At 48.4% G+C, this 18,345-nt stretch overlaps 1 protein-coding gene across 1 annotated transcript in view; it reads left to right on the plus strand.

The window, feature by feature from the left end:
* Positions 1-18,345, plus strand: part of LOC112255381 (phosphatase and actin regulator 3) — a 79,510-nt gene that overhangs the window by 18,286 nt on the left and 42,879 nt on the right. The window contains exon 8 of the mRNA XM_042324968.1: positions 14,644-14,797. Within this exon, the coding sequence (XP_042180902.1) occupies positions 14,644-14,797 (154 nt within the window). The remainder of the gene's footprint in view (positions 1-14,643; positions 14,798-18,345) is intronic.

Consider the following 18,345-nt stretch of genomic DNA (forward strand, 5'->3'; position numbering starts at 1 on the left):
GCAGCCCCACCGTTTGTCTCAGGAAGATAACCTTGTGTGCTTATAAGCCACTTCCTCACCACTTGAACAGTTTTTTTTATTGGCCAACAGATGTTGAATCTTTGGTAGGACAACCTCTCACAGCCTCTAACTCACAGCCTCTATCTCACAGCCTCTATCTCACATCCTCTTGCTCACAGCCTCTAGCTCACCGCCTCTAGCTCACCGCCTCTAGCTCACCGCCTCTAGCTCACAGCCTCTAGCTCACAGCCTCTAGCTCACAGCCTCTAGCTCACAGCCTCTAGTAAACAGACTTTACCTCACAGCCTCTTCCTCACAGCCTCTAGCTCACATTCTCTAGCTCACAGCCTCTAGCTCACAGCCTCTAGCTCACAGCCTCTAGCTCACAGCCTCTAGCTCACAGCCTCTAGCTCACAGCCTCTAGTAAACCGACTTTAGCTCACAGCCCCTAGCTCACAGCCTCTAGCTCACAGCCTCTAGCTCACAGCCTCTAGCTCACAGCCTCTAGCTCACAGCCTCTAGTAAACTGACTTTAGCTCACAGCCCCTAGCTCACAGCCTCTAGCTCACAGCCCCTAGCTCACAGCCTCTAGCTCACAGCCTCTAGCTCACAGCCTCTAGCTCACAGCCTCTACCTCACAGCCTCTCTCTCACAGCCTTTCAGAAAAAAGCCTGTAGCTCACAGCCTCTAGAAAACAGCCTCTTGCTCACAGCCTCTACCTCACAGCCTCTATTTCACAGCCTCTAGTTCACAGCCTCTAGTAAACAGACTTTAGCTCACAGCCTCTAGCTCACAGCCTCTCGCTCACAGCCTCTCGCTCACAGCCTCTCGCTCACAGCCTCTAGCTCACATTCTCTAGCTCACATTCTCTAGCTCACAGCCTCTAGCTCACAGTCTCTTGCTCACAGACTCTAGCTCACAGCCTCTAGAAAACAGACTCTAGCTCACAGCCTCTTGCTGACAGGCTCTCGCTCACAGCCTCTAGCTCACATTCTCTAGCTCACAGCCTCTAGCTCACAGCCTCTAGCTCACAGCCTCTAGCTCACAGCCTCTAGCTCACAGCCTCTTGCTCACAGCCTCTAGTAAACAGACTTTAGCTCACAGCCTCTCTCTCACAGCCTTTCAGAAAAAAGCCTGTAGCTCACAGCCTCTAGAAAATAGCCTCTTGCTCACAGTCTCTATCTCACAGCCTCTAGCTCACCGCCTCTAGCTCACAGCCTCTAGCTCACCGCATCTAGCTCACAGCCCGTAGCTCACAGCCTGTAGCTCACAGCCTCTAGAAAACAGCCTCTTGCTCACAGCCTCTACCTCACACTTCTATTTCACAGCCTCTAGCTCACAGCCTCTTGCTCACATCCTCTAGTAAACAGACTTTAGCTCACAGCCTCTAGCTCACAGCCTCTAGCTCACAGCCTCTCGCTCACAGCCTCTAGCTCACAGCCTCTAGCTCACATTCTCTAGCTCACAGCCTCTAGCTCACATCCTCTAGCTCACAGCCTCTAGCTCACAGCCTCTTCCTCACAGCCTCTAGCTCACATCCTCTAGAAAACAGACTCTAGCTCACAGACTCTATCTCACAGTCTCTTGCTCACAGACTCTAGCTCACAGCCTCTAGAAAACAGACTCTAGCTCACAGCCTCTTGCTGACAGGCTCTCGCTCACAGCCTCTAGCTCACATTCTCTAGCTCATAGCCTCTATCTCACAGCCTCTAGCTCACAGCCTCTAGCTCACAGCCACTTGCTCACAGCCTCTAGTAAACAGACTTTAGCTCACAGTCTCTTGCTCACAGACTCTAGCTCACAGCCTCTAGAAAACAGACTCTAGCTCACAGCCTCTTGCTGACAGGCTCTCGCTCACAGCCTCTAGCTCACATTCTCTAGCTCATAGCCTCTAGCTCACAGCCTCTAGCTCACAGCCTCTAGCTCACAGCCTCTACCTCACAACCTCTCTCTCACAGCCTCTAGAAAATAGCCTCTTGCTCACAGTCTCTATCTCACAGCCTCTAGCTCACAGCCTCTAGCTCACAGCCTCTAGCTCACAGCCTCTTGCTCACAGCCTCTAGCTCACAGCCTCTAGCTCACAGCCTCTAGCTCACCGCCTCTAGCTCACCGCCTCTAGCTCACAGCCTCTAGCTCACAGCCTCTAGCTCACAGCCTCTAGCTCACAGCCTCTAGCTCACCGCCTCTAGCTCACCGCATCTAGCTCACAGCCCGTAGCTCACAGCCTGTAGCTCACAGCCTCTAGAAAACAGCCTCTTGCTCACAGCCTCTACCTCACACTTCTATTTCACAGGCTCTAGCTCACAGCCTCTTGCTCACATCCTCTAGTAAACAGACTTTAGCTCACAGCCTCTAGCTCACAGCCTCTAGCTCACAGCCTCTCGCTCACAGCCTCTAGCTCACAGCCTCTAGCTCACAGCCTCTAGCTCACATCCTCTAGCTCACAGCCTCTAGCTCACAGCCTCTAGCTCACAGCCTCTAGCTCACAGCCTCTAGCTCACAGCCTCTAGCTCACAGCCTCTAGCTCACAGCCTCTCGCTCACAGCCTCTAGCTCACAGCCTCTAGCTCACAGCCTCTTCCTCACAGCCTCTAGCTCACATCCTCTAGAAAACAGACTCTAGCTCACAGACTCTATCTCACAGTCTCTTGCTCACAGACTCTAGCTCACAGCCTCTAGAAAACAGACTCTAGCTCACAGCCTCTTGCTGACAGGCTCTCGCTCACAGCCTCTAGCTCACATTCTCTAGCTCATAGCCTCTATCTCACAGCCTCTAGCTCACAGCCTCTAGCTCACAGCCACTTGCTCACAGCCTCTAGTAAACAGACTTTAGCTCACAGCCTCTACCTCACAACCTCTCTCTCACAGCCTTTCAGAAAATAGCCTCTTGCTCACAGTCTCTATCTCACAGCCTCTAGCTCACAGCCTCTAGCTCACAGCCTCTAGCTCACCGCCTCTAGCTCACCGCCTCTAGCTCACCGCCTCTAGCTCACCGCCTCTAGCTCACCGCCTCTAGCTCACAGCCTCTAGCTCACAGCCTCTAGCTCACCGCCTCTAGCTCACATTCTCTAGTTAACAGCCTCTTGCTCACATCCTCTTGCTCACAGACTCTAGCTCACAGCCTCTAGAAAACAGCCTCTAGCTCACATCCTCTAGAAAACAGTCTCGAGCTCACAGCCACTATCTCACATTCTCTAGCTCACAGCCTCTAGAAAACAATCTCTAGCTCACACAGCCTCTACCTCACAGTCTCTAGCTCACCATCTCTATCTCACAGCCTCTAGAAAACAGGCTCTAGCTCACAGACTCTAGCTCACAGCCTCTAGCTCACCGCCTCTAGCTCACCGCCTCTAGCTCACAGCCTCTAGCTCACAGCCTCTAGCTCACAGCCTCTAGCTCACAGCCTCTAGCTCACCGCCTGTAGAAAACAGCCTCTAGCTCACAGCCTCTAGCTCACAGCCTCTAGCTCACAGCCTCTAGAAAACAGCCTCTAGCTCACAGCCTCTAGCTCACAGCCTCTAGAAAACAGACTCTAGCTCACCGCCTCTAGCTCACATTCTCTAGTTAACAGCCTCTTGCTCACATCCTCTTGCTCACAGACTCTAGCTCACAGCCTCTAGAAAACAGCCTCTAGCTCACCCCCTCTAGCTCACAGCCTCTAGCTCACGCCTCTAGCTCACAGCCTCTAGCTCACCGCCTGTAGTTCACAGCCTCTAGAAAACAGCCTCTAGCTCACAGCCTCTAGCTCACAGCCTCTAGAAAACAGCCTCTAGAAAACAGCCTCTAGCTCACATCCTCTTGCTCACAGACTCTAGCTCACAGCCTCTAGCTCACATCCTCTAGAAAACAGTCTCGAGCTCACAGCCACTATCTCACATTCTCTAGCTCACAGCCTCTAGAAAACAGCCTCTAGCTCACAGCCTCTAGCTCACAGCCTCTAGAAAACAGCCTCTAGAAAACAGCCTCTAGCTCACATCCTCTTGCTCACAGACTCTAGCTCACAGACTCTAGCTCACAGCCTCTAGAAAACAGCCTCTAGCTCACATCCTCTAGAAAACAGTCTCGAGCTCACAGCCACTATCTCACATTCTCTAGCTCACAGCCTCTAGAAAACAACTCTAGCTCACACAGCCTCTACCTCACAGTCTCTAGCTCACCATCTCTATCTCACAGCCTCTAGAAAACAGGCTCTAGCTCACAGCCACTATCTCACATTCTCTTGCTCACAGACTCTAGCTCACAGTCTCTAGAAAACAGCCTCTAGTTAACACCCTCTAGCTCACAGCCTCTAGCTCACAGCCTCTAGAAAACAATCTCTAGCTCACACACCCTCTACCTCACAGCCTCTAGCTCACCGTCTCTATCTCACAGCCTCTAGAAAACAGACTCTAGCTCACCTTCTCTAGAAAACATCTTTTAGAAAACCGCCTCTAGAAAACAGGCAGAGGGGAAATGTCAACTATATCGAGCCTGGTTTATACTCATTGACAAGCTCCTCAACACACACACACACACACACACACACACACACACACACACACACACACACACACACACACACACACACACACACACACACACACACACACACACACACACACACACACACACACACACACACACTATGAATGAATTATATCATCAGTATCAGATTTAGTTTTCATGAAGTTTATTGTACCTATTGATGAGTGAATGTATCACATTTCAGTGATTGGTAAAGCCTGATATTTTTTTGTAACATCATCTTTGAAATGCAAGAGAAAGGCCGTAATGTATTATTCTAGCCTAGGCGCAATTAAGATTTTGGCCACTAGATGGAAGCAGTGTATGTGCAACGGTATAGACTGATCCAATGAACCAAAATGTTGTATCAAGACTGCCCAAATGTGCCTAATTGGTTTATTAATACATTTTCATGTTCATAATTGTGCACTCTCCTCAACCATTAGCATGGTATTATTTCACTGTAATAGCTACTGTAAATTGGACGGCGTAGTTAGATTAACAAGAATTTAAGCTTTCTGCCCATATCAGATATGTCCTGGGAAATGTTCTTGTTACTTACAACCTCATGCTAATCACATTAGCCTACGTTAGTTCAACCATCCCAAGGTCGGGAGACCGATCCTGCAGAGGAAAAGGGAAGACAGAGCAGAACCTTCTCCACACAGCTAGACTGACCATAATTATTCAAATTTGGCTAATGAAAAATGTAATGTGTCATTGAACCAATTGCACTTCATGGCAGCGAGGCAAAACAAGATTTCACCAAATGGGACTAACACCCCATTGAAACCCTGCATGCAGAGTTCTGTAAGATTCTCCGACATGTCCAGAGGAAACTACAAATAATGCATGCAGGGCAGAATTAGGCCAATATCCATTAATAATAAAACTCAGAAAAGAGTCATTACATTTTGGAAACATCTAACATACAATTACCCCCTCTCATATCATTACCAAGCCCTGCAATGCTGGGCTTGCAAGAGCTGAGCAAAGAAAAGAGTCCCCTCATCCAGCTGGTCCTGGGGCTGAGTTCACAAACCTGTCCTACTAACACACTGAAGCCTCAGGACCAGAACATCCAATCAATCAGAATAATCCAAATTACAACATTGCTATTGGGAAGCACAAAGCTAAATGCAGTGCCATCTGGCCCTAAATCGACTACTCCGTGGCTAACTATTTGACCATGCTTACTGATCAAAACATTAAAACAACCTTGACAAGGTGCAGGCTCAGTGAGCACAGAAGGGTAGACACAGGAAAGCCTATCTCCCTGTTGAGGAAAGGCGGTGCAACCACTGCACCACAGCAGAACCTGAGACAGAGCTGCATTTCCTGACAAAATGTCAAAAATATAAAACAATAAGAGAGTGTCATTTCCCCAAATCTGAAACCCTTATTCAAGGTTTCAAAGACCTCTCTGATGAGAATAGCCTACCTGTCCTGTTGGGGGAGGACGCAGAGCTGTGGGTTTGCAGCGCACTACATTGCTGCCTGCCATAAGATGAGGGACAGTGTCTGACAACCAACCTGCAGGCCAACCAATGTCCTCTATGCTTATTGTCATTGTTCAATGTATGGTTATTTTGACCCTTGGTTATTGTTGTTACTGTTGTCCCATTGACATTTTGGATTCTTATTATTTTAAAATTGGAAATATCCAAAGTTGGCAATATGTACATTATTATGCCACGCCAATAAAGCTAATTGAATTGAATTTAACTGAGAGGAGAGAGAGACAGAGGAGAGTGAGAGAGAGGATAGACAGAGGAGAAACAGAGGAGAGTGAGAGAAGAGAGAGAGGAGAGAGAGGACAAAGAGGAGAAAGGAGAGAGAAGAGAGAGATATGAGAGATAGGAGAGAGAGAGGAGAGAGAGGACAAAGAGGAGAAAGGAGAGAGAAGAGAGAGATATGAGAGAGAGGAAAGCGAGAGAGAGAGCAGAGAGATAGAGTAGGGAGAGGAGAGAGATAGGAGAGAGAAGAGAAAGAGGGGAGAGAAGAGATGGAGAGGAGAGAGAGGAGAGACAGAGGAGATAGAGGGGAGAGAGAAGAGAGATGGGAGAGGAAGAGAAGAGAGACAGGAGAGTGAGAGAAGAGAGACAGGAGAGTGAGAGAAGAGAGACAGGAGAGTGAGAGAAGAGAGACAGGAGAGTGAGAGAAGAGAGACAGGAGAGTGAGAGAAGAGAGACAGGAGAGTGAGAGAAGAGAGACAGGAGAGTGAGAGGAGAGAGACAGGAGAGTGAGAGAAGAGAAAGGAAATAGGAGAGAAGAGAGAGGAGAGAGGAAGGAGAGAGGGGGAGAAAGAGAGGGAGAGAGGGAGGGGGAGAGGGGAGAGGATAGAGGGGGAGAGGATAGAGGAAGGAGAGAGAGCAGAGAGGGGGAGTGAGAGAGGAGAGAGGGGAGAGGATAGAGGAAGGTTTGAGGGGGAGAAAGAGAGGGAGAGTGAGAGAGGAGAGAGGGGAGAGAATAGAGGGAGGAGAGAGGGGGATAAAGAGAGGGAGAGTGAGAGACGAGAGAGGGGAGAGGATAGAGGGAGGAGAGAGAGCAGAGAGGGGGAGTGAGAGAGGAGAGCGAGAGGAGAGCGAGAGCAGAGAGGAGAGTGAGAGAGGAGAGAGGGGGAGAGGATAGAGGGAGGAGAGAGAGCAGAGAAGGGGAGTGAGAGAGGAGAGTGAGAGCAGAGAGGAGAGGGAGAGTGAGAGGAGAGAGGGGAGAGGATAGAGGGAGGAGAGAGAGCAGAGAGGGGGAGTGAGAGAGGAGAGCGAGAGGAGATAGAGAGCGAGAGCAGAGAGGAGAGGGAGAGTGAGAGAGGAGAGAGGGGAGAGGATAGAGGGAGGAGAGAGAGCAGAGAGGGGGAGTGAGAGAGAGAGAGAGAGGGGAGAGGATAGAGGGAGGAAAAAGAGGAGAGAGAAGATAAAGAGATAGGAGAGAGATAGAAGAGAGAGATAGGAGAGAGAGTTTTGAAGTTACTTTATTGGGTCTGGGAACCCACCTCACAATAAACCTTCAAACTAAGAAAAACATGGTTGAACATCAATTAGAAGCACGACACCACATCCTCCTCCACAGTAACTCAACACAACACCACATCCTCCTCCACAGTAACTCAACACAACACCACATCCTCCTCCACAGTAACTCAACACAACACCACATCTTCCTCCACAGTAACTCAACACAGCACCACATCCTCCTCCACAGTAACTCAACACAACACCACATCTTCCTCCACAGTAACTCAACACAACACCACATCCTCCTCCACAGTAACTCAACACAGCACCACATCCTCCTCCACAGTAACTAAACACAACACCACATCTTCCTCCACAGTAACTCAACACAACACCACATCTTCCTCCACAGTAACTCAACACAACACCACATCTTCATCCACAGTAACTAAACACAACACCACATCTTCATCCACAGTAACTCAACACAACACCACATCCTCCTCCACAGTAACTCAACACAACACCACATCTTCCTCCACAGTAACTCAACACAACACCACATCCTCCTCCACAGTAACTCAACACAGCACCACATCCTCCTCCACAGTAACTCAACACAACACCACATCTTCATCCACAGTAACTAAACACAACACCACATCTTCATCCACAGTAACTAAACACAACACCACATCCTCCTCCACAGTAACTCAACACAACACCACATCTTCCTCCACAGTAACTCAACACAACACCACATCTTCATCCACAGTAACTCAACACAACACCACATCTTCCTCCACAGTAACTCAACACAACACCACATCCTCCTCCACAGTAACTCAACACAACACCACATCTTCATCCACAGTAACTAAACACAACACCACATCTTCATCCACAGTAACTCAACACAACACCACATCCTCCTCCACAGTAACTCAACACAAAACCACATCCTCCTCCACAGTAACTCAACACAACACCACATCCTCCTCCACAGTAACTCAACACAACAGACTTTGAATACCCCATATATTCATAGACAGCCCAATGTTGTTAACCAGTTTGTAACAGGCAAACTCACCCCTCAGTCTCGCTGCCAACATCCCCTCCAGCATTCCCACCATGTCCACAGACCCCTGTCCCCGAATACTGTTCTTTTGTGTCTTCCAAACTGCTAATTTAACTGCCCACCGACACAACGTCAAGTAAGAGAACTACACCCCTTCAACTAAACCTGTACTTTGGACCAAATATAAACTGTTGGGAAGAGAAAGCCTCTCCCAGAGCTGAAAACCAACTAGTGATCAGGTCAATCATCCCGACCAACCTGAAACACTGTAAGAATAGATGTGCCAGAGTGTCAGACTCAGCACAGATTGGACACCCCTCCCCAACAGGAGGATCCAGGTGTAGCAGATGCAGAATGGACACCCCTCCCCAACAGTAGTATCTAGGTGTAGCAGATGCAGAATGGACACCCCTCCCCAACAGGAGGATCCAGGTGTAGCAGATGCAGAATGGACACCCCTCCCCAACAGTAGGATCCAGGTGTACCAGATGCATATTGGTGGCTATGGCTCCATGTATTATCCTCCATTGGAGGTCAGCTGTCCTCTTTTCAACAGCTTTTTGGGAAGGCACCTGCACCAAACACACACCCGCCCACCTCGTCGATTTGACCCCTTCCAGGGAAGAAGCCCTGGCCACTTTAAAAAATATTATGTTCATGGCCTTCTTGCCCACCGCCTTGAACTCCCCCAGCTCCTTGAACTCCCCCAGCTCCTTGAACTCCCCAGCTCCTTGAACTCCCCAGCTCCTTGAACTCCCCAGCTCCTTGAACTCCCCCAGCTCATTGAACTCCCCAGCTCCTTGAACTCCCCAGCTCCTTGAACTCCCCCAGCTCCTTGAACTCCCCCAGCTCCGGGGAATGGAAGGAAAGCAGCATCCCCACGTCCTCCTTTAAAGAACAGGGAACACGTCATCCAGACCCTCCGTCCACCGATCAGAGTTAGAAGTATCAGTCACATACTGCCGATGAAGTACTGGCAAGGAATCACAGACCTCAGCAACGACCTTCCTCAGTAGGTGAGATGATTGGATCCCCGCTCTTTCTCCCAGCTCCTCCAGCGATCTGCTCCTGCTCCGCATCACACAACCCAGCTTAGTACACCCCACAGCTAACAGGCATGAACGTAGGCTGGCTGAACCCACAACAGGGGACTGGATGGCAGTGTTATAAAGAAGAGGCTCTTCAAAAAGCCGCCGGCCTTACGGGAGATGTTAAACTCTCCAAGCCTGCAAAACAGACTCATGGAATGGAGTCAGGCCAGACAAATCACCCTGCTCTATAGCTTTAAGAGGAAAAGGTGCTTGTCTAAGCCCAAACAGCCTGCTCTCCTCATCAATGTCTACAAAAAAATATAAAATATAAAATATAAATCAAAGTTTACTTGTCACGTGCGCCGAATACAACAGGTGTTGTTGACCTTACAGTGAAATGCTTTCTTACAGGCTCTAACCAATAGTGCAAAAAAGGTGTTAGGTGAACAATAGGTAGGTAAAGAAATAAAAATAACAGTAAAAAGACAGTAGAGAGGCTATATACAGTAGAGAGGCTATATACAGTAGACAGGCTATATACAGTAGAGAGGCTATATACAGTAGAGAGGCTATATACAGTAGAGGCTATATACAGTAGAGAGGCTATATACAGTAGCGAGGCTATATACAGTAGAGAGGCTATATACAGTAGCGAGGCTATATACAGTAGAGGCTATATACAGTAGATAGGCTATATACAGTAGAGAGGCTATATACAGTAGAGAGGTTATATACAGTAGCGAGGCTATATACAGTAGAGAGGCTATACACAGTAGCGAGGCTATATACAGTAGCGAGGCTATATACAGTAGCGAGGCTATATACAGTAGAGAGGCTATATACAGTAGAGAGGCTATATACAGTAGAGAGGCTATATACAGTAGAGAGGCTATAAACAGTAGCGAGGCCATATACAGTAGAGAGGCTATATACAGTAGAGAGGCTATATACAGTAGAGAGGCTATATACAGTAGAGAGGCTATATACAGTAGAGGCTATATACAGTAGATAGGCTATATACAGTAGAGAGGCTATATACAGTAGAGAGGTTATATACAGTAGAGAGGCTATATACAGTAGAGAGACTATATACAGTAGAGAGGCTTTATACAGTAGAGAGGTTATATACAGTAGAGAGGCTATATACAGTAGCGAGGCTATATACAGTAGCGAGGCTATAAACAGTAGCGAGGCCATAAAGTATCGAGGCTATATACAGGCACCGGTTAGTCAGGCTGATTGAGGTAGTATGTACATGTAGATATAGTTAAAGTGACTATGCATATATGATGAACAGAGAGTAGCAGCAGCGTAAAAGAGGGGTTGGGGGGGGGCAATGCAAATAGTCTGGGTAGCCATTTGATTAGCTGTTCAGGAGTCTTATGGCTGGGGGTAAAAATTGTTGAGAAGCCTTTTTGTCCTAGACTTGGCACCCCGGTACCGCTTGCCATGTGGTAGTAGAGAGAACAGTCTATGACTGGGGTGGCTGGGGTCTTTGACAATTTTTAGGTCCTTCCTCTGACACTGCCTGGTGCAGAGGTCCTGGATGGCAGGAAGGTTGGCCCCAGTGATGTACTGGGCCGTACGCACTACCCTCTATAGTGCCTTGCGGTCAGAGGCCGAGCAATTGCTCTACCAGGCAGTGATGCAACCGATCAGGATGCTCTCAATGTTGCAGCTGTAGAACATTTTGAGGATCTCAGGACCCATGCCAAATCTTTTTAGTTTCCTGAGGGGGAAGAGGTTTTGTTGTGCCCTCTTCACGACTGTCTTGGTGTGTTTGGACCATGTTAGTTTGTTGTTGATGTGGACACCAAGGAACTTGAAGCTCCCAACTTGCTCCACTACAGCCCCGTCGATGAGAATGGGGGCGTGCTCAGTCCTCCTTTCCTGTAGTCCACTATCATCTCCTTTGTCTTGATCACATTGAGGGAGAGGTTGTTGTCCTGGCACCACCTGGCCAGGTCTCTGACCTCCCTATAGGCTGTCTCGTTGTTGTCTGTGATCAGGCCTACCACTGTTGTGTCGTCTGCAAACTTAATAATGGTGTTGGTGTCGTGCCTGGCCATGCAGTCGTGGGTGAACAGGGTGTACAGGAGGCTGTGTAGGCTGTGTCGACCCAGCTAGAACCGTCCCTGTACAACAGTCCCTGGGCTGCTAGAACAGTCCCTGTACAACAGTCCCTGGGCTGCTAGAACCGTCCCTGGACAACAGTCTCTGGACTGCTAGAACCGTCCCTGGACAACAGTCTCTGGGCTGCTAGAACCATCCCTGTACAACAGTCCCTGGGCTGCTAGAACCGTCCCTGGACAACAGTCTCTGGGCTGCTAGAACCGTCCCTGGACAACAGCCTTTGGGGTACTAGAACCGTCCCTGTACAATAGTCTCTGGGCTGCTAGAACCGTCCCTGGACAACAGTCTCTGGGCTGCTAGAACCGTCCCTGTACAACAGTCTCTGGGCTGCTAGAACCGTCCCTGTACAACAGTCTCTGGGCTGATAGAACCGTCCCTGGACAACAGTCTCTGGGCTGCTAGAACCGTCCCTGTACAACAGTCTCTATGCTGCTAGAACCGTCAATGTACAACAGTCTCTATGCTGCTAGAACCGTCAATGTACAACAGTCTCTGGGCTGCTAGAACCGTTAATGTACAACAGTCTCTGGGCTGCTAGAACCGTCAATGTACAACAGTCTCTATGCTGCTAGAACCGTCAATGTACAACAGTCTCTGGGCTGCTAGAACCGTCAATGTACAACAGTCTCTGGGGTACTAGAACCGTCCCTGGACAACAGTCTCTGGGGTACTAGAACCGTCCCTGGACAACAGTCTCTGGGCTGCTAGAACCGTCCATGGACAACAGTCTCTGGGCTGCTAGAACCGTCACTGTACAACCGTCTCTGGGGTACTAGAACCGTCCCTGGACAACAGTCTCTGGGGTACTAGAACCGTCCCTGGACAACAGTCTCTGGGGTACTAGAACCGTCCCTGTACAACAGTCTCTGGGCTGCTAGAACCGTCCCTGGACAACAGTCTCTGGGCTGCTAGAACCGTCCCTGGACAACAGTCTCTGGGGTACTAGAACCGTCCCTGGACAACAGTCCCTGGGCTGCTAGAACCGTCCCTGGACAACAGTCTCTGGGCTGCTAGAACCGTCCCTGGACAACAGTCTCTATGCTGCTAGAACCGTCCCTGGACAACAGTCTCTATGCTGCTAGAACCGTCCCTGGACAACAGTCTCTATGCTGCTAGAACCGTCCCTGGACAACAGTCTCTATGCTGCTAGAACCGTCCCTGGACAACAGTCTCTATGCTGCTAGAACCGTCCCTGTACAACAGTCTCTATGCTGCTAGAACCGTCCCTGTACAACAGTCTCTATGCTGCTAGAACCGTCCCTGTACAACAGTCTCTATGCTGCTAGAACCGTCCCTGGACAACAGTCTCTATGCTGCTAGAACCGTCAATGTACAACAGTCTCTGGGGTACTAGAACCGTCCCTGGACAACAGTCTCTGGGGTACTAGAACCGTCCCTGGACAACAGTCTCTGGGCTGCTAGAACCGTCCATGGACAACAGTCTCTGGGCTGCTAGAACCGTCACTGTACAACCGTCTCTGGGGTACTAGAACCGTCCCTGGACAACAGTCTCTGGGGTACTAGAACCGTCCCTGGACAACAGTCTCTGGGGTACTAGAACCGTCCCTGTACAACAGTCTCTGGGCTGCTAGAACCGTCCCTGGACAACAGTCTCTGGGCTGCTAGAACCGTCCCTGGACAACAGTCTCTGGGGTACTAGAACCGTCCCTGGACAACAGTCCCTGGGCTGCTAGAACCGTCCCTGGACAACAGTCTCTGGGCTGCTAGAACCGTCCCTGGACAACAGTCTCTATGCTGCTAGAACCGTCCCTGGACAACAGTCTCTATGCTGCTAGAACCGTCCCTGGACAACAGTCTCTATGCTGCTAGAACCGTCCCTGGACAACAGTCTCTATGCTGCTAGAACCGTCCCTGGACAACAGTCTCTATGCTGCTAGAACCGTCCCTGGACAACAGTCTCTATGCTGCTAGAACCGTCCCTGTACAACAGTCTCTGGGCTGCTAGAACCGTCCCTGGACAACAGTCTCTGGGCTGCTAGAACCGTCCCTGGACAACAGCCTCTGGGCTGCTAGAACCGTCCCTGGACAACAGTCTCTGGGCTGCTAGAACCGTCCCTGGACAACAGTCTCTGGGCTGCTAGAACCGTCCCTGGACAACAGTCTCTGGGCTGCTAGAACCGTTAATGTACAACAGTCTCTGGGCTGCTAGAACCGTCCCTGGACAACAGTCTGCTTGGAGCCTGAAAGCCATGATCCGAGAAGAAATGTCCACCAGGCCTCGCCCTCCCTCGTGCAGGGGCAGGTACAGGGCTGCAACTTTAATACAATGTTGTCCAGACCAGAAGGAATTGACAAGGGTCCTCTGAAGCTCTTGTATCAGGTGGCTGTAAAATCATTAGTCTGTGCCACAGGGTAGAGGCTGCTAGGTTATTGGCTACCAGCACCCTTCCCCTATGAGACAGTTGGGGTAGCACCCATTTAAACCTAGGCAATCTAGCACACACCTTCTCCACTACACCCACCCAATTTATTTTTTAAAGACATAGGAGCCTAGAAAAAAAAAACATTGTCTTCATCCCATCTCTGCCCCACTGAAGTCCTGTCTGTGTGTTACTGTGAAAGACAAGGTGTTCCCTCCCTATAGTCCTGCTGGGATATACGTGTGTGTGTGTGTGTTACTGTGAAAGACAAGGGGTTCCCTCCCTTATTGTCCTGCTGGGATATAGGTGTGTGTGTGTGCGTGTGTGTGTGTGTTACTGTGAAAGACAAGGTGTTCCCTCCCTATAGTCCTGCTGGGATATACGTGTGTGCGTGTGCGTGTTACTGTGAAAGACAGGGGGTTCCCTCCCTTATAGACCTGCTGGGATATAGGTGTGTGTGTGTTACTGTGAAAGACAGGGGGTTCCCTCCCTTATAGACCTGCTGGAATAATGGTAAAGACCCAGTGGGGTAATAATTGTGTGTCTGTGTGTGTGTGTGTGTAGGCACCCTGCCGCGGCGGATTCGTAAGGAGTTGTTAACGGTGAAGCTTCGTAACCGGCCCAGTCAGCAGGAGCTGGAGGACAGAAACATCTTCCCTGTTCGCTCAGACCTGGAGAGACAGGAGACACGACAGCACATAGAGACCAAGCTGGCCAAGTGAGTACCTACCTACCTACCTACCTACCTACCTACCTACCTACCTACCTACCTACCCACCCTCCCACCCACCCACCACCTGCCTGCCTGCCTGCCTGCCTGCCTGCCTGCCTGCCTGCCACCCACCCTGCCTGCCTGCCACCCTGCCTGCCTGCCTGCCTGCCTGCCACCTGCCTGCCTGCCTGCCCACCCTGCCTGCCTGCCTGCCTGCCTGCCACCCTGCCTGCCTACCTACCTACCTACCTACCTACCTACCTACCTACCTACCTATCTATCTATCTATCTATCTATCTATCTATCTATCTATCTATCTATCTATCTATCTATCTATCTCTGCACACTGCTGTATATTGCCAGGTATGGGAGTATATCAATGTTTGATTTGTTTTACAATTATTTGTGGGTCTGTGTGATCTGAGGGAAATATGTGTCTCTAATATGGTCATACATTGGGCAGGAGGTTAGGAAGTGCAGCTCAGTTTCCACCTCATTTTGTGGGCAGTGTGCACATAGCCTGTATTCTCTTGAGAGCCAGGTCTGCCTACGGCAGCCTTTCTCAATAGCAAGGCTATGCTCACTGAGTCTGTACATAGTCTAAGATTTTTTTAATGTATGGTCTGTCACAGTGGCCAGGCATTCTGTTTAGGGCCAGATAGCATTTCAATGTGCTCTATTCCTTGGTTGATTCTGTCCAGTGTGTCAAATAGTTATCTTTTTGCTTTCTCATGATTTGGTTGGGTCTAATTGTGTTGCTGTCCTGGGGCTCTGTGGGGTTTGTTTGTGTTTGTGAACAGAGCCCTAGAACCAGCTGGCTGAGGGCTCTTTTTTAGGTTCATCTCTCTGTAGGTGAGGGCTTTGTGGTGGAATGTGTGGGAATCCATTTTAGGTGGTTGTAGAATTGAACAGCTCTTGTCTGGATGTAGATAACTAGCAGGGACAGTCTTAATTCTGCTCTGCATTGTTTGGGGTTTTGCCTTGTACACAAATTATATTTTTGTAGAATTCTGCATGGAGAGTCTCAATTCAGTGTTTGTCAATTCATTTAGTGAATTCTTGGTTGGTGAGTGGACCCCAGACCTCACAACCATAGAGGGCAATGGGTTCGATAACTGATTGAAGTACTGACCAATGCTGACCACAACTGACCAATGCTGAACTACTACAGCCTGCAGGTGTGTTCTGTTCAGGTCCAGAGTTGAGACAGCCCGTGGGTTTACAGAGTACTGTTTTAATTAAGAGAAATGTGAGGGAGATCAGCTGTTATATTTAGAGTAACGTGAGGGAGATCAGCTGTATTTGTGTGTGTGTGTACTGTAGTGTTTGTATATTCTCTGTTTTCGGCTACAGGTAGAACCCTTTTTTGGCTTACAAACAACATCCTTTCTACAGAGGGTTCTACACACAACCCAGAAGGTTTCTACCTGGAACCAATAAGGGTTCTCCTATGGGGACAGCCGAAGAACCCTTGAAGAACTATTTTTCTGTAGGAGTGTACAATCAAATATATCCTATCCTCTTATGACCAGGATTCTGAACACGAAACATGTCATCAGACCAGACTGTCTGCTTGATGTTTTCAGTTCGGTCATCAGGAATGTTGATTTCAGTCCAGTTCTCTTTTGTACAGTACACACGTCCTTAATTAATATAGCTTTGAACAGCTAGAGTACAACAGTATTTCAAAACACCCGTCTGTACTGAATCCCAAATGCCTCTCTATTCACTATACGAGCCTTATAAGGCTTTGTTAAAAGTAGTGCACTATATAGGAAATAGAGAGCCTTCTGGGATGCAGAACACTGTCATTTTTATGAAATACTGTTGTACTCTAGCTGTTCAAAGCTATTTTAAGGACGTGTGTTTGCACTGTACAAAGAGAACTGGACTGAAATCAATATGACTGAACTGAGCACATTATTACAGTTTCTCAGTCGCTATGGTGCATTTTTAATGTGCAAAATAACAAGCGCATTTCTCAGAACAATTTGTACAAACTGCAATATACAATAGACATGTTTCTAAAGCTAGTCAGTCACTAAAAATCCTTAAGTACATCTCTCAAAAGTAAATATTCATGCCAATGATCATGCCAGTGTCATCAGAATGATAAGTCATTGAGTCATTGTTCACGAACAAGGTCGTCAAAATGTTTAGGCATGTTGTCAATGTAACTGTGTACTTTGACAGTATTACCTGATGTAAACTTAGGCTACAGTTTGGATGACAGTTACTGTATTGAAAATGCACAAGGCTGCACTTCTATGGCATATATCAATTTCAACAGTACTATTTACATATTACTGTATGTGGGTTATTGATTGAAAGAGACTGGACAACCCAAAGGGAACAAAGGAAAAAAGACTCAATTAGAAAGAAACACAGAAGGCACAACTTTGCCCGCAGCACTGTTGTGCTGTCTCTACACATCCAGACGTTCCTGTCTGTCGGCCCACATATTCTCATCCACATCACACCGGATATTATGCCTTCAATGCAACGTGGAAAGAATCTTTTGGAATGCCTTATCCATCCTCTGCAGGCGTCTACTGTGATGTCCTCACATGCTGCATCCATTGCAGCCAGCAGGGTCATCTGTGTGTGTGGCTGACGATCGTACACCTTCCACCTCCATGCTGAAAATAACTCCTCAATTGGGTTAAGGAATGGTGAATAAGGTGGGAGGAATTCTATGAGCATCCTCGGGTGGGTCACAAACCATTGCCTTATGATGTTTGATCGATGGAAACTCACATTATCACAAATTACCACATACTTTGGCAAATCCTCTCTAAACAGACCCCACTCATCATCAGGGATGAAAGCCCTGTAGAGAGTCTCTAAAAAGTTGAGTAGATGCTGGGTGTTGTATGGCTCTATAAGGGGGATATGGGTTAGGACACCATGCTCCGAAATAGCAGCACACATGGTGATATTTCCTCCCCGTTGGCCTGGCAAATCCACAGTAGCTCTGTGACCGATGATATTCCGACCCCGCCTTCTGCATTTGGTCAGGATGAAGCCAGCCTCATCCACGTATACAACGTTGTGAGATGGTTCACCTGATTCCAACTCCATTATTACATCATATCCCAGAACACACAGTTGAATTTGTTTTGGTAAGGAAGAGTGACATAAAATGTACATATATTGCATGTTCCTTCCACAGCAATGGACATGTGTGCAGTTTATGCTTACTGTACTATGTACCACTATAAAATGTTGCTGTACAGTAGTTGCATAGATATATGTTTTACCTGTACATACTGGTACCGTAGCTCCTTAGCTCATGGTGCAAATAGCCTCCTCCTGTTGAGGTGTGAAAAGGCGTCCTCTGCCACCGAACACACATTATACTGTAAAACATACAGGTGGGTGCATGTAAGGTGCAGTATGTATCTGTATAGAGTATATTTCTGTATGTTGTGAAATACAAGTGGACTACTGTAATATGAAGCATTGTAGGAAGTATACAGTATACTGCTTATATACAGTAACACTGTACATTGGTGGACAGACCTGTTCTCTCTCCGAAACGTTTGAACTAGTGA

The sequence above is a fragment of the Oncorhynchus tshawytscha genome, linkage group LG07 (genome assembly GCF_018296145.1).
Source record: "Oncorhynchus tshawytscha isolate Ot180627B linkage group LG07, Otsh_v2.0, whole genome shotgun sequence".
In the NCBI taxonomy this organism is placed as follows: domain Eukaryota; kingdom Metazoa; phylum Chordata; class Actinopteri; order Salmoniformes; family Salmonidae; genus Oncorhynchus; species Oncorhynchus tshawytscha.